Below are 16,291 nucleotides of genomic sequence, written 5' to 3' on the forward strand. Positions count from 1 at the left end.
CCTGATGGTAATTTAAGATATACCACTTTTCACGAGTCTCTTAGGCATTACCTTGGTCTTTTTGTAGGTGCATTAAGCAGTATGACTTTTTCCTCCATCTCTCTACCAAAAAAAAAAGCAAAGATACGTGAGTGAAAGAATTGGTTCCTATGCTGCACCAATGTCTCTGAAATACACTTCACAGGTTTAGTCCTCTAATAAACCATATGTCTCCAGCAACACGACAATACTTTGGGGAAAGTACCTTGATATGATTGGAACAGTTATACAGGCCTGGCTTTGGACCATTCATTAAATAGGAAGGGGCCAGCAGTTTGGGGACATTTGTTTTCTATCACCAAAAAACATTCCAAACTGGAACAGAGAACCTTGAGAACCTCTGATGCACATTTTAAATACTTGACATCTCCATCTAGTCTGCCCACTGACTTCCCAAACTCACCATCTCTAAACCTCAGTTCATTTTTCTTCTCCCACACAGCTTTTCTTTCTGACTCTCCTATTTCTGTAACTGGCACTCCCCATTCTCTCAGCAGACTACACTTACAACGTTGGTCATCCTGGACTCAGGTGTCTCCCTTTCTTCAATATTTGAGTCCTACAGATTCTACCTATGCAATGCCCTTTATAGTCACTTCTGCTCTCCAGGCTTGCCACATTAGCTCTGGGCAGCTTTGCTTCCTGGAATGTAGTAGCACCTCCTAACAGGTAAGACTTAACACAGTACCAACTGACTTTATTCAGTCCTATACTGATTCAACACCAAGACTAGTTTGCTAAGTAAGTCTTCCTTAGGCATGCCCCTCATCACATGAACTACCCTCTCATAAACATCCATTACTTCTACACTACTGCTTAAATTAAGCACAGATCCCTTTGTCTAGCATTCAAGATTCTTGACCTACCTTTTCAGCCTTTCTTCCTGCTACTTCCTCCCCATATTCTGGTCCAGGGTTCTAATTTTGCCTAAAACACTTATAGATGAATTCCTGGAGTGGTGTTTAGGCATCAGTATTTTTGGAAAGCTCTGGAGAGGTTGCTATTGAGAGTCCCAGGTCTAGAACCACTAACCTACTCAGGTAGAACTTAGTATTTCCTGAATATTTTCCACAGTTTGCTATGTCTCTGCTTTATCTGGAAAGCTCTTATATTTTTTCATCAAAGTACAAAGTTCTAATGAAGTACTATGTACACATCTACAATTATCTCTATAAAAATTGCAATTAAAAATTATCAGTGGAAATATCTGAAAAGAAATTAAAATAGTGATTATATTGTTGGGAAGTAAGCCAGATAAAAAATTTAAATATGCCTAACCGGCCGCAAAGGGTGATATTGCTGGACGATGTATGGGATATAAGTGGAAGGTCGGAGTGCTGTATCTGGAGTATTACACATTCTAGGCACTGAAACACTGGCTAGAGTTCAAGTGGAGAAGAACCAGAAAAGATTAATTAAACAATACCACAAAATAAAGGTACTGACCAAATAGCAAAGATTATGGAATTAAGTATATGCTTAGTGTATCTAAGAGCAAGCCTTGAAAAAGAGCACAGCAAAGGTCTGAATATTGGGAAGATACAGAAACAGAACTGGTAGGGGAGGAGGAAGGACAGTAAGACAAAAATAGTATAACAGGATGAAATATAGACTAGAACATTTAAGAATAATAATGGGGTGCCTGACTGCCTCAGAGGAGCATGTGACTCTTAATCTAGGGGTCGTGAGTTCAAGCCCCTTGTTGGGTGTAGAGATAGGAAGGAAGGAAGGAAGGAAGGAAGGAAGGAAGGAAGGAAGGAAGGAAGGAAGAAAGAAAGAATAATAAAGAACATGTCTTTTTTTAAGTTAGTGTTTGAAGCCTCTTATAAGACGTGAGGGATAAAAGATCTCCTTCCTACCTCTAGAGACCAATGCCACAGAATAAATCTCAGGAAGTAACCTGTCAACAATGAATCAAGTCTGATTTCAGGACATGAGCAAAGGTATCTGAAGAATACTCCTCTAACTGAAATCTACCATCTGAACACATGTACTGAAAAACAAAGGCCCACTCTAAATCCACACTACTGTCTGATCATTACTGAGCATCTTGTGCCAAGCCCCGGGCTGAGCACTTTAGATACATTACTTCCTTTAATCCCTACCCTACCTGGCTTTATAGAGGAGGAAATGAAAGAAGAGAGGTGTTAAATAACTTGACAAAGATAACAGAACTCAGATACAAATCTAAGGATGTCTGAATCCAGAGCTCTCCTCTCTTAATTACTACACTCTAATGCCTCAACTCTAGATTAAAACTCACAGATGGGGGGAGTGCAAGGTTCTAGGGTCTCATCATATAAATTCAGAACCAAATAGCACAAACTAAGGAGGTGAAAGTCAGGAGCTCCTCTCAAGCAACAAAAGAAGCGACGTTAGTAGAAAACAGCACCAGAGTGGCCAAGTCAGGAAACACTGCCCTCTTGTGGTCCTTTGATCAGGCCTTCAACAATCAACCATCTATATAGAAAGACAACAGAGTGACTTCTCTGTACTTTACCTCCTGCGTTTCCTGAGAAGGGGACGATCCAGAAGTTCATCTGCTGTGGGTCTCCGCTCAGGATCCTAAAAAGTACAAACTGGGTTAGTTTTAATTTAAAGGAAAAGGGAAAAATGGGATCTAAAGAGGCATTTTACTTCCTCTTAGAAGGCTGTATGCTAAAATTACTCAAAGACCACAGTGTATTATCCTTTTGTATATTATCTTTATGTTTCAAAAAACATAATTCCTTTTTTTTTTTAAATTTTTTAATGTCTATTTATTTTTGACAGAGAGAGAGAGAGAGAGAGAGAGAGAGGGAGACATGGAATCGGAAGCAGGCTCCAGGCTCTGAGCCATCAGCACAGAGACTGATGCAGGGCTCAAACCCACGAACCGCAAGATCATGACCTGAGCTGAAGTTGGATGCTCAACTGACTGAGCCACCCAGGCGCCCCAAAAAACATAATTTCTTATGTCATATTACATGTTTCACGCATATCATCTCATTATCATCAACACTTGTACATGAATGAGAATGCACCTTCCTTACTTGTTCAGTTAGGCCAGTGACTCTCAAATTACAATATATATAGCACTTAAGAATCTCCCAGAGTGGGGCCCCTGGGTGGCTCAGTCAGTTAAGCATCTGACATTGGCTCAGGTCATGATCGCATGGTTCCTGAGTTTGAGCTCTGCATCGGGCTGTGCTGACAGCTCACCTGGACTCTGCTTCAGATTCCGTGTCTCCCTCTCTCTCTGCCCCTCCCCCACTTTTGCTCTGTCTCTCTCTCTCTCTCTCTCAAAAATACATAAACATTAAAAAAAAAACAAACCAATCTCCCAGAGTGCTTGTTATAAAGATTTCTGGGATTTACCTACAGAGGTTTGGATCCACTTGGTGTGCATTGGGTCTCAGGAATCTTCATTTTTTTTTTTTTTCAACGTTTATTTTTATTTTTGGGACAGAGAGAGACACAGCATGAACGGGGGAGGGGCAGAGAGAGAGGGAAACACAGAATCGGAAACAGGCTCCAGGCTCCGAGCCATCAGCCCAGAGCCTAACGCGGGGCTCGAACTCACGGACCGCGAGATCGTGACCTGGCTGAAGTCGGACGCTTACCCGACTGCGCCACCCAGGCGCCCCTTCATTTTTTTTACGTGTAAAACATCCCCATCCCCTAGTGATTCCAACACCTATGGTCCATGAACCATATTTTGAATAATAGCAACCTAGACGACACTGCAAGGCAACTGTGAAATGGCAGAACTATATTTATTCTGCACATTAGGAACTCTAAATTATCTCTGACTATAATTTTGTAAAATTGATTTACAAAAATTAATCTTGATCATAAAAAATGGAGCACAATGTAGATGGTAAAATCATTCTACAAATTAATTACAAAGTAAGAATTAAGAATCTGCTGCCTGAAGGACATAACTATCATGAATTGCCAATGCCTATTCTTCTAGGTACAGCCACAAATACATCCTACCCTGGGGAAGTGGATGTGGCTTTATACAGGTTCATCTATGCCATACTCCAAACACTACGGTGGGAAGGGAAAACACCAAACTGAAATCAGCATGTAAGTCACACTTACCTGGTCAAGGCATGCATGGACCATTTGAATCAGTTCCAAAGAGTACTGGCTAGAATCAACTTCCATGGCCCGGATTCCTTGTACAATCTTCACACACAAATTGAGTGGATTCTATGGGAAAATGATTATTCTTGGTTATATAAAGATTATAATCCACCAACAGGGGCTCTGAGATATCTGTGACTATTATTTAAAGAAATGGAAATATGATTCTTTTATAAACTATTAATGTGCATCAGCAAGAAACGGTTAGGGATACACTGTTGCAATCAAGAAGAATGAAGCCAAATGGCTAACATGGAGATATGACTGTGTGGCCAGTGGCATAATATATTATATTATATTATAATCTGACCCTTCAGCTGAATCACAAGAAAAAGGAAAACAAGATTAGCCATGCTTCTTAGCTTTAAGCACTTCCTTTACCAAGTAATCTGCTTCCTAATTCATATATCCTAATAATGGTTATGAAGGGATACTCTGCCTCAACAGACAACGAGGTAAATAGTAAGATGATAATGACAATATAATAATACCATCAACACCTTAATCAAGAGACCACTCTGTACTAGGTAGGCATGTTACATATATTATTCTTTTTAACCCGTGCAAACCTCCCTTAAGGAGGTTATTATGATTACCAATTCAGAGATGTAAAGTATCTTGCCCAAGACTCCACAGACAGTAAAAAATGGAGACATAACTCTAACCAAAGTCCATCTGACTCCAAAACTCATTTTCCTTCCACTATATTACTTAGGAGAATTAAATGACAGACCAGAATAAACTTCAGGATTTAGAAAAATAAATAGGTCTCATGAAAGGCCAATGAATCTGCATTATCTTATATTTGCATTTTTCGTATACATTATCGTAGCATCTCTATGAGAAGGATATATATTTTTCCTTGTTATAGATAATGAAACAGAGGATCAAAAAGATGAAACGATTTGCTTAAGTTCTCACACGTGGCTTGCAGAAGATCTGAATCCATTTTTGCTACTCAGATTGGTCCACAGATAGCAGCATCAGCATTGTGCGGGAGTTTGTTAGAAATGCAGAATATTGGGGGAGGGGGGGAGGCACCTGGGTGGCTCAGTGAGTTGAGCATCGGACTCCGCCTCAGGTCATGATCCCATGGTTTGTGGGTTCAAGCCCTATGTCGGACTCCGTGCTGACAACTCAGAGCCTGGAGCCCACTTCGGATTCTGTATCTCCCTCTCTCTCTGCCCCTCCCCCACGCGCGCGCACGCTCTCTCTCAAAATTAAATAAAACACTAAAAAAAAAAAAAAAATTAAAAAAGAAAAAAAGAAATGCATACTATTGGGACCTACCCAGACCTACTAAAAAAAGAGTCTGCATTTTAACAAGGTGCCCAGGTGATTTCCTATGTGTATGAAAGTTGGAGAAGCACTACTTTACATTGGGCTTTAGTTAGGAAGAAAAGAAAAAAAAGACTTAAAGGAATTTGTTGTCAGGAAAGAGGACAACAGCCTTGCTAGGGATGTAGTGTGTAACTTTTTATAAAAAATATCAAAACACTTTAATGAGTATTATATAATTTGCCTTAGCTTTAAAAAAAAAAAAAGTAGCTGAAGCATAAGAAATGAAATGGTTTATCCAGACTACAGTGTCACATAGTGGATCCTAGAGCCAATTTCAAAATTATAAGTCAATAAATTCAAGTACAATGCTTAAAGCACTTGAGTAGGATTATTTCAGTGGGGACTGAATATAAATCTGGCACATAGCAATTTAATAATACACTACTAAACCCTTGCATACTTTTTTTTTTGTCTACAGCTGATTTCTGTTGAAGAAATCAGAAACTGAGGGATAAATGAATTTGATTCTCTCAACCGAGTTATACCATTTGGAAGGACAAGGTGGGGATAATACAACTTACTGTGGCATCAAATGTTCTCTTTAGTGTAAGCAGTTCAAAAATGACACAGCCTACTGCCCAGATATCAGACTTGAAATTGTATTTTACTCCTTGGCAGAGCTCTGGAGACATGTAATATGGCGTTCCCACAAGCTGAACAACAAAGAAAACAAAGAGTAACTTCATTTTTGAGAGAACTATATTAATATTTCAACAACTAAAGTAAATTTCCCACAAACTAGTGATAACACCTATGAAACGTTCACGAGTATATCCCAAAATGTTTTTTATGAGATGATGCCACTATGGAGAGAAATTTTCTTTCACATCAAATTTCTTGGACCAATGATAAAGGGCAAAGACACTGTGGTATTTGGGAGGTACAACGGTGATTCCTCGATCACAGAGGCTTTAGGCCCACTGAAGACTTCATACAGATAAAGGCACAGTAAAAGCTCACCAATGGAAAAAAATAAAAAGAACTGGCGGTGGGGAGAAGATAACTGAATAAAGGGGTCAAAGTTGTAACTAAAATGCATAGTAGTGAAACTCTGTAAATGACTCAATTTGACATCTGCAATACCAACACAGCTAGTGAATTTCTTTCAAATTTAAAAAAGATCTTCTGCCTTGAAGAATGGGTTTGGAGGGGTATCTGGGTGACCCAGTCGGTTGAGCGTCTGACTCTTGATTTTGGCTTGGGTCATGATCCCAGGGTAGTGGGATTGAGCCCTGCCTCAGGCTGTGTTGAGCATAGAGCCTGCTTAAGATATTCTCTCTCTCTCTCCGCCTCTGTCCCTCTATCCTGTTCTCTCTCTAAAAAAGAATGGGTTTGGAAATAAAAATATCCTGAATGGCGGTTGTGCCAATGTACCCCAGAAGTTCTAATAAAACTGATAGCCATGTTTATTTTTCTTAATATGAAATTTATTGTCAAATTGGTTTCCATACAACACCCAGTGCTCATCCCAACAGGTGCCCCCCTCAATGCCCATCAGCTCCTTTCCCCTCCCTCCCACCCCCCATCAACCCTCAGTTTATTCTCAGATTTTAAGAGTCTCTTATGGTTTGCCTCCCTCCCTCCCTAACTTTTTTTCCCCCCTTTCCCTCCCCCATAGTCTTCTGTGAAGTTCCTCAGGATCCATATAAGAGTGAAAACATATGGAATCTGTCTTTCTGTATGACTTATTTCACTTAGCATAACACTTTCCTGTTCCATCCACGTTGCTACAAAAGGCCATATTTCATTCTTTCTCATTGCCAAGTAGTATTCCATTGTGTATATAAACCACAATTTCTTTATCCATTCATCAGTTGATGGACATTTAGGCTCTTTCCATAGTTTGGCTATTGTTGAAAGTGCTGCTATAAACATGGGGTACAAGTGCCCCTATGCATCAGCAATCCTGTATCCCTTGGGTAAATTCCTAGTAGTGCTATTGCTGGGTCATAGGGTAGATCTATTTAGAATTTTTTGAGGAAGCTCCACACTGTTTTCCAGAGTGTGATAGCCATGTTTAATCAGCAAAGCCAGTAATTTTTAGATGACTTATATGGCATTTATAAATTTTCCTATCATTCTTTCTTTAAACTTGTTAAAAAAAAAAGTCAAGTTTTGGTTTTACCAGAATACTGTTGATGAGAAAAACTCATATAAGGACACAATTGCTTCCTTTGAAGCAGAGACTCCCAACCTCGGCTATCAGCATCCTTGGATGGCTCTAAATTGCTTATAGGCATATCTTAACATTATCAAAAAAAACATCAACAGGACAAAATTCATTTAATTAACTCACATTTTCAAGTTCAAGGACAGGGCAGTATGAAACCAGAAGAGTACTAACTGGGTCTTATAATTCCTAAAAAAATGAAATCACTGTCCTTAAAAATCAACGTATGTCTACTCTTTACCAACGGTCTTTCTTTAAAAAAATTTTTTTAATGTTTATTTTTGAGACAGAATGTGAGCGGGGGTAGGGCAGAGACAGAGGGAGATACAGAATCTGAAGCAGGCTCCAGGCTCTGAGCTGTCAGCACTGAGCTCAGCTCTGAGACGTCTGAGCCGAAGTCGGATGCTTAACTGACTGAGCCGCCCAGGCACCCTACCAATGGTCTTTCTAAGTAAGGATCAGGGAAGAAGGGAGCCCTGCAGTTCAGACTATGTATGATATTAAGATCAGACTGTTCTCTGGGCATCAGCCTTTATTTGTAATATCAGGCTTCTGCACCAGAAAAATTCAGAGGAAACACAAAAAGAGATGTCTAACATCCTAAGCTCAAATATTAAATAAGAGATAAGCTGAAATCCACTAAAGATCCTAGGCTGGAAAAAATGATAGAGCATTTTCCTGTTTTCAGAAAAGTCTCCTGGTCAGTGTTAGAAAGGGCTATGAGGTCAGAGCTGTGATGTGGACAATGACTCTTGAAAGAACATCTCAGCATGTAAATGCCTGTTAGCAAGCCCAGGAAAAAACACTCCTGAAGACTTGCTTTATAAATATGCAGAACTTGCAAGAATACTGAGAAAAGTGTGTGAGATTTAGAGTGTACACTATCTCATGGTACTGGAAAGGAAAAGAAAAGAAAAATTATGACAAGGGCAACACATACTTACCGTCTCAGCCATGGAATACTCAGAATTAAGTTTCTTTGCTAGGCCATAATCTCCAAGTTTTATCAGGTTTGCCTTGGTCAGAAAAATATTTAATGTCTTTATATCTCTGGAAAAAAAAGATACCATATATTTATTATTTACCATATATTACCATATATTTTGCTTCATCCCCAACTCTGCCCAGAATTAGTACAGAATAAAATGTGTGGTTACCCCTGCTCAGACTGTTACAGGATCCAAAACAGTGGTCCCCACTTTCACACATACTTTAACATTGAAAAGGGAATTTGAGGGGCTAGAGGCAGAGAATTAACTTCATTCTCCGGGGCTTCATAGCACAGGCATGTCTCCCACACCATGGAGGACGTTAGGAAAATGGAGGGCTGGATGGAAAATATAGTGCCCCAGGTAATCCTGTAATTCCTATAAAGTGCACTGCCTCTTCAACTACCATTTATGCCTTGAACTGGTTGGTGTTAAAGTTTCAAATCTGTTAAGGCAAGGGAAGAGGCTGTGCATCTCAGCAGCGACATGATTCGGCTGTAGAGATGGCCTAAATAAAGTCACTGGCTATTTTTCTAAAGATGAATTGATCCTATGCAACACAAATAAACTGCCTGGTTCACACTCTGGCTTCCTTAAAAAGGGAAAAGAACAGAAAAATGTTCTTTTTTTTTTTTTTAAGTTTATTTATTTATTTTGAGACAGAGAAAGAGAGAACACACACATGTGCAAACAGGGGAGGGGCAGAGAGAGAGGGAAAGAATCCTAAGCGGGTTCTGTGCCTCCAGGGCAGAGCCCGACACGGGGCATGATCTCACAAATCGTGAGATTATGACCCAAGCCAAAATCAAGAGTCAGTGCATGGCGCCTAGATGGCCCAGTTGGTTAAGTGTCTGACTCTTGGCTCAGGTTCAAGCCCCACACTGGGGGGCTCTGTGCTGACACTGTAGAGCCTACTTGGGATTCTCTCTCTCCTGTATCTCTGCCTCTTCCCCACTTGTGCATGTACTCTCTCTCAAAATAAATAAACTTAAAAAAAAAAAAAAACTTAAAAAAAAAAGTCAGCACTTAATTGACTAAGCCACCCAGGCACCCCACAACAATACTCTTTGTGACTTTTGCAAAGAAAATGCAAGTGTAGCCATTCAATAACTATTGAGAAACACATATTAACTGAATGAACAAACCAACAAAAAGAGAAATACAGTACTGGGGAATCAACATTCATCTCTAGCAATGATCAATGACTTACTTCAGAAGGGTATAATGTGGAAATGTTCTTCTAACAGTTCTTTCCTATAGCTAGAAATGAATAGAAAGATGTTTTCCCTCCTCAAATCTGGTAAAACTGTGTAATTATACAAAACAAACAAACAAAATATTTTTGGGGGCGAGGAGGGGCAGAGAGAGAGGGCGACAGAGGATCCAAGGTGGGCTCTGCACTGATAGCAGTGAGCCCAATGCGGGGCTCAAACTCACGAACTGTGAGATTATGATGAGCTACCTAGGCACCCCAACAGCTTTTTATTTAAATTAAGACTCGATTATCAAATTACAAACACTTGCCAATTATTATTGCTCACCGGGAACATTTACTGGGAATTCCAACCAATCTAATACCACTCCTCTCAGTGGCTTCTAGACTTTACTGATGAATTAATGAATTGAACTCTAAAGTATCTGTTAAAGAAGTGACTGAGTAGTACTTAGCTATTGAAGAGATTCTTCCTAGATCATAAACATAGTTTAACTGCAGGAAGTGAAGGTAACACGCCTCATTACTCACTCTTTCCTTCCTAAATTATATTAACGGAAAAGCCTTGACAGCTTAATCAAGAAAATAATAGTGCTGACAGGAGGCACATCCAAGGTGGGGCTCAGATTGGTGGGGAGGACTTCATCCCGTATTCTTTTACTCATACCTATGAAGGATTCCAGCTTTATGGATACAGCTCACTGCTGAAACAATCTGAAATAGGTACCACACCACCATCTGCAGAAAAAAAATGAATTATATTTGGACTGGAAATAAGAAAAATTCCATAAAGACACACACTAAAACAAAACAAAGGAAGCTACAACCAGAGGTTATGATTCAACATGACCTTACATCTCTTGCTTGGAGGTTGAGTAGACAAAGAAAAGTGGTAGGGGTAAAAATAAAAAACAGGTACTCATAAGACAGTTCCAATGTCATTATAAAATATAATACGGTGAAGCAGAGTTGTGGAAAGAAATCCAAGAAGAATGCAAAGGTATAGAAAACTGGGCATACCAGTATGCAGTAATAGAACCAGGAAAGAAAGCCCATAGAGAATCATGATGTGGAGGTAAACCGTTTAGGAAGCAGCTATAGACAGCTTCCTTGTTAGAGGTTTCCTTTCTCATGAATATCAACCAGGGCCTGGAGGGAGTCTGAACAAAAGGAAAAAAACGCTCTTCATTGTTGGAAGAGGAAATACAGAACTAGAATACAAGAATCACAGCATTACAATTCTAGCTTCCTTCCACAGAAATATGAATTACCTCTTCCTCAAACAACTTGTCCTTCTGGCGAAGGATTTTGTCATACAGGTTCCCTCCTGCAATTAAAGGAGAGGCAGGTTTGAATTGCTTAATAAAGATCAAAGCTTGACTTCTATATCTACCAGGGTTTTAACAGGTGACCCAAAGAAATGAAGGATTCTACTTCCTTTCCAAAGGAAACCCCTTCTTCTCTCTTGGCTCTTTACAAAACTCTTCCATCCCTCAAGTACTGTATCTGAAGTAATTTTAAAAGGTTCCCCTAAAAAATGAGGCTCAATACAAAAATGGGAAGTATGACATTTTTAGAAAAGAATAAAGGCCATTCCTATATTATCCCAATTAGCAAAATACCTTGAATGTCTTCATATCAGAAGACTTTCTTTTTTAGAACTCCTTTTAAAGGAATCTGCAATATTTTTGTAACAACTCTCTGAAGTGTGACTACTAGAACACTGGGTACCTGTGATGCAATGTTTTGTACATACAGGTGTATCTCATCGACAACTTCCTTTTCTATTGCGTACTGAAAAGGTTTCCCATAATTTACGGTACACCTTAGATTGTTTCCAGTCCTTACTCCCTTTGCTAACTCCTTCCTGTGGAATAAGTCTGAATTGGCTTCTCCCTTTCCTTTATCAAGTAACAGACTGCAAATGATCACGGTTCATTTTACTTCCTACGGGCAACTATAACTTAGGCCTTAGCCCGGGCTCTGTTTCACAACTTCTTTTCCCCTGCAATTTAGTAACTTGTCACTTCAACAAATCTACCACCGTTCTAGTCCCTCCTAACCACAAAGGAAGTTACTACTTGTGGCTTCTGCTACTTTAGAAATATCTAATACAATCTTCTACATTTAGGGTTGATCAGAACCAGGAACAACCGTGGTGCACAAGAGTCAAGACAAAAAGTTAGAATTCTAGGAGCTTTCTCTTTGAGATTTAAGTGAAGAATATGCTGGGACTTCTTTAGCATAGCTAAAGCTTCTTTAGGGTAGCTTAAGAAAGGGCTTTGAGGGTTCTTCTATGTAATAAGGATAAGAGCTAGGACAGCATGTATTAAAGATTTGCTGCACACCAAGTACTATGCTAGGGGCTTTACATATTCGTTTAATACAACACCCTAGGAGACAGGTACTGTTTATTAATAAACTCATATTAAGGTGAGGAAGCTGAGGCACAGAGAAGTTTCTTGTGCAAAGTTACAAAGTTAAGAAGCAGTGGAGCTTGGGAAATGGGTTTAGAGTCTATTTTCTTAGCAAATGAGCTATACATACTGCTATCTTATAAGCAAAATGGTCCAAAGTAATCAAAGACCAGATATATTAAAGCCATCCTTTACTACCTGTCATTTTCATTCACCTATGATCTTTGAATCACTCTTCAAAAGGACAGTTTTGGTTGAGTCAGTATTAATAAATGTCCCTTATAAGATTTCATTAAATATACCAAGGAGTGCCAAGCTACACTATGTTTCTAGTGCCTAATTAGATGTCTAACATTAATGCCTAACTAATGTTAATTCATTAGAAAAAACCTTGAAGAGTGAATGTAAAATTCAACTGAATTAATAATTTGAAAATGGAACTATAAGCATAATAGAGAATTTGAGCATGCAGTATGCAGTATTCCTTCCCTTATTTTGTAAATCACTTCAAAATTCTCCAGGGTCTGAACTTATTTCTCTTAAACTCTCGAAATCCATTTAAAGTTGTTTTTTTGTTTTTGTTTTTTTCAAAGTAGGCTTCACGCCCAGTGCCAGAGCCCAATGTGAAGCTTAAACTCACAACCCCGAGATCAAGACCTGAGCTGAGATCAAGAGTCAGATGCTCAACTGACCGAATCACCCAGGCAGCCCTCCATGTGAAGTTTTTCACCAATGCATATACCTTATTCTCCTCTCCCCCTCAAGGTAGGTACAAGCACAATAATGTCTTGCCAGAGGAGGTCCCACTGAAGTCTACCTTACCATTACAATATTCCAGCTCAATCAGCAGAGTCGTATTGTCCATGAAATGATTGTAGTAGGCAATAATGTTGTCATGCTGCAGCAGCGCCAGAATAACAATCTCATTCAAGGCATCACGACGTTCCTTCTCTGACAGTCGGGTTAAATCAACTTCCTTCCACACAACCAACGAGTCATCCTACAACACAGTAATAGAGGTATCGTGCTTTCCTCTTGGCTGGCAGAGAATGAATCCACACCTGGATCTCTAAGCCTAGAAAGAAAACTTCCTAGATGGGCACAGACGGACTCCTTTTAGTTTTTCCTTTAGACAAAACGGGAACAGAATTTTAAGATTCTTCATAAAATTAAGCTTTACAATTTACTGCAGGACTAGGGAAAGCAGAGCACTAAGATGCTATTACATTGTGGCCACATTTAAATTTGCATGATGTCAGTTCCAGATAAAAAATAGGAGATATAGATCTCAAAGATCCTACTGAAGGGCATCATGACAAACTGCGAGTCATAAGCATTGAAGTAGGGCTAGAATACTGGAGAAATGGAGAACTGGAGAGACTGGTTATCTATAGCTGACCAGAGTTTCTTATAAAATGGAAACATTACACTTATCTCTAATTTTATAAATTTAGATTTCTCTAGTGATTTCTGTTTATGTTTTCTGGATAGGAATAAGTCATGCCTAAGGGTTCAGAGTTCACTTTCCTCACCTGCCCTATTTTGCAACTCTGTATCTCCTATAACTTTTATGTATCACATGTTTCCCTCTATCTGTGACAACTCACCTTCAGCTCCCAATACCCACTTCCTTTTATAACACCCACATTCTTTCCGGATACTGCTTCTTAGCCCAGAAGCATCCACACCTACATCACTCTCCCTATTCTTTAGAATGATTCGGCTAAGCCTTTTAAACTTTTGGGGGGGAGATATCCTGATAAACCTTCTACTGTGCATGTATTCAGTGCGACCGTTCCCTTTAGAACTCAGACACTAAAATGATATTTGTCCGTCCTTTTTCATTTATGTACACATACAACTTAAATACTATTTGTTTACTAACAGGGCTAACTTGAAATATAAGCTTCCCATCGAAATATAAGCTTCTTGGGGGAAACGGCTGCTTCTAATCAAACCTTTGTACATTCAGACCTAATAAACATTTGGCCAAATGGCTAATGTTGTGCCATTTTTTGAGAAGTGTAATCAAATTTAAATAAACCAACCTCAGTAATCAAGTTCAACATGATGGAAAGGCATGGATAAGGAGATGTGAAACTCTGTTCTAGCCCAAGATTTACTTCTAATTTAAGTGTCAAGTCCTTTAAATATACCGTCTTAGTTTCTTTAACTTAGTTTAACTTTAACACAAATAGTAATGCTCATCTCCTCTTTCTTATATTTTGAGTACAAATAAGAAAAGCAGAATACTAACAGTAACCCTAACATCATACGTTAATGCGGCATTAGGATAAAAAAGAACACTTGAAAATTTTCTCTTGCAACCACCCCTCTCCTCCATCTTTTAGCCTTAAAACTATGCTAGCTTGGAACACACCCCAGAACTGCAGATGGCGTACTGATGGATGAATCCTCCTCCTCCTCATCATCATCACCTATAGTCTTCAAGTTTAAGACTTTAGTGATCAAATACAATTGATGGTTAGTTTTTGGAAGCAGAGTCACCACTACAGGGTTTTTAATATCACTATACATTTTGAACTTGGTGGTCAGTGATCTAGGAATGTCTTCAAAAGATGTGTATATATGCAATAGGGGAGCGGGGGTGGGTTATGTTCACATTAGGTTCTCAAAGGTCTCTTTGCCTCTGGCCACCCGAGAGGCTTAGAATATACCAAAAAGGTATTTCCCACGCATAAACACTGTGGGATAAACATTGATGAAGACAGCGATGACCCTCTCAGTGACGTTCTAGAAAAATCTCCAATTAAATGTTCATACCTGAACTTAACGGCAAAGACAGCCGGGTTGCCACTGATTGTGGGAATTCTGAAGCTACGCCCCTCCTCTCCACCCCTCCACCCCGACCCTGGAGAGCTATACTGCATGAGGAAGTAAGTTTTGACAACACTTCACATTCGTATGCCATTTTTAATTTACAGTTTGCAAAAAGTACCTTCGTTCGATTCTCAAAGTAAGCGTAAAAAAATAAAGATTATTTTTGAAGGTAGTTATCATTAACCCCAATTTACAGATGGGTAAGCTAAGGCTCAGAGAAAGTTCAATGACTTGCTCCCTTCCCCGGGTTCGACAGAAACGCCCAGTTAGCATAAACAGCGATCTGACGGATTCCCGGTGCCGGTGAGCCGGAGACTGGAGAAGACCCCGAGACACACACCCGCCTGCGGCTGCGCAAACCTAAGCGAGCACAAGGCGCAAGCCACAGGCAAAGCCGGGAACCGGTCGGGGCTCGGAAGCGGGGCGGCGAAGGAGGGGCTGGCACGGCCGGAGCCAGGGGCCGCTACCTCGGTGCGGCGGTACAGCGTGGCCTCCCCGAAGGCGCCGCGGCCCAGGACGCGGATGGGGATGTAGTGCAGCTCCTCCTGCTCCGCCGCGCCGCCGCCGGCTCGCGGCCCCGGACCAGCACTGGGCCCCGGGCCCGAGTCCCCGCCACCCCCGGACTCGCTCCCGAAGTCCGAGTTGATGGAATCGCAGTGTCGCTCGTACTCGCCCAGCACCGACATGGCGGCGGCCGCGGAACCGGCCTGCGTGTCCCCGGCGGCGCTGACCACGCTGAGCCTCTCTCGCTTCAGACGCCGGCGCGCGGCTCCGTCAGCCCCGCAACCCCGCGAGGCTCCATGGTGGCTCCTTCCCCCCCTGACCCGGAAACAGTTCCTGGTGCTTCCGGCCCGGCGGGCTTTCCGCCGCCTGCGCTGGCCCACTTGCTTAGCCCGGCGGCCTCGGCTTCCCTCCCTCCCTCCTGGGCGGGCCGGGCTTGGCGGGCGCTGCTGGGGACGCCGTGGGACCGAAGGGCTCCAGACACGGCAGGGGATCACCGACGGGTCTGTAGACCACTTCCCCGATCCCTGACCAGGTCCCCAGACAGCCTCGAGGTCCGGAGGTCGCCCAGTCACCTCTTGGCGCCAGGCCTATCTCAAGGGCAAGTGATTCCACGCTGGACAGTGCTCTTTGTTTAGGGAGATATTAA

The 16,291-nt window shown here is 41.0% G+C and overlaps 1 protein-coding gene across 1 annotated transcript in view; it reads right to left on the reverse strand.

Annotated features, from left to right (window-relative positions):
* Positions 1-15,991, reverse strand: part of NEK9 (NIMA related kinase 9) — a 39,471-nt gene extending 23,480 nt beyond the window's left edge. The window contains exons 1-9 of the mRNA XM_027066182.2: positions 15,609-15,991; positions 13,123-13,300; positions 11,155-11,210; positions 10,551-10,621; positions 8,626-8,731; positions 6,033-6,164; positions 4,126-4,236; positions 2,540-2,604; positions 52-102 (exon numbers count right to left, since the gene is read on the reverse strand). Of these exons, the coding sequence (XP_026921983.1) occupies positions 52-102; positions 2,540-2,604; positions 4,126-4,236; positions 6,033-6,164; positions 8,626-8,731; positions 10,551-10,621; positions 11,155-11,210; positions 13,123-13,300; positions 15,609-15,827 (989 nt within the window). The 5' untranslated portion in view covers positions 15,828-15,991. The remainder of the gene's footprint in view (positions 1-51; positions 103-2,539; positions 2,605-4,125; positions 4,237-6,032; positions 6,165-8,625; positions 8,732-10,550; positions 10,622-11,154; positions 11,211-13,122; positions 13,301-15,608) is intronic.
* Between the last annotated feature and the right edge of the window lie 300 nt (positions 15,992-16,291).

This window comes from Acinonyx jubatus, chromosome B3 (genome assembly GCF_027475565.1).
Source record: "Acinonyx jubatus isolate Ajub_Pintada_27869175 chromosome B3, VMU_Ajub_asm_v1.0, whole genome shotgun sequence".
In the NCBI taxonomy this organism is placed as follows: Eukaryota; Metazoa; Chordata; class Mammalia; order Carnivora; family Felidae; genus Acinonyx; species Acinonyx jubatus.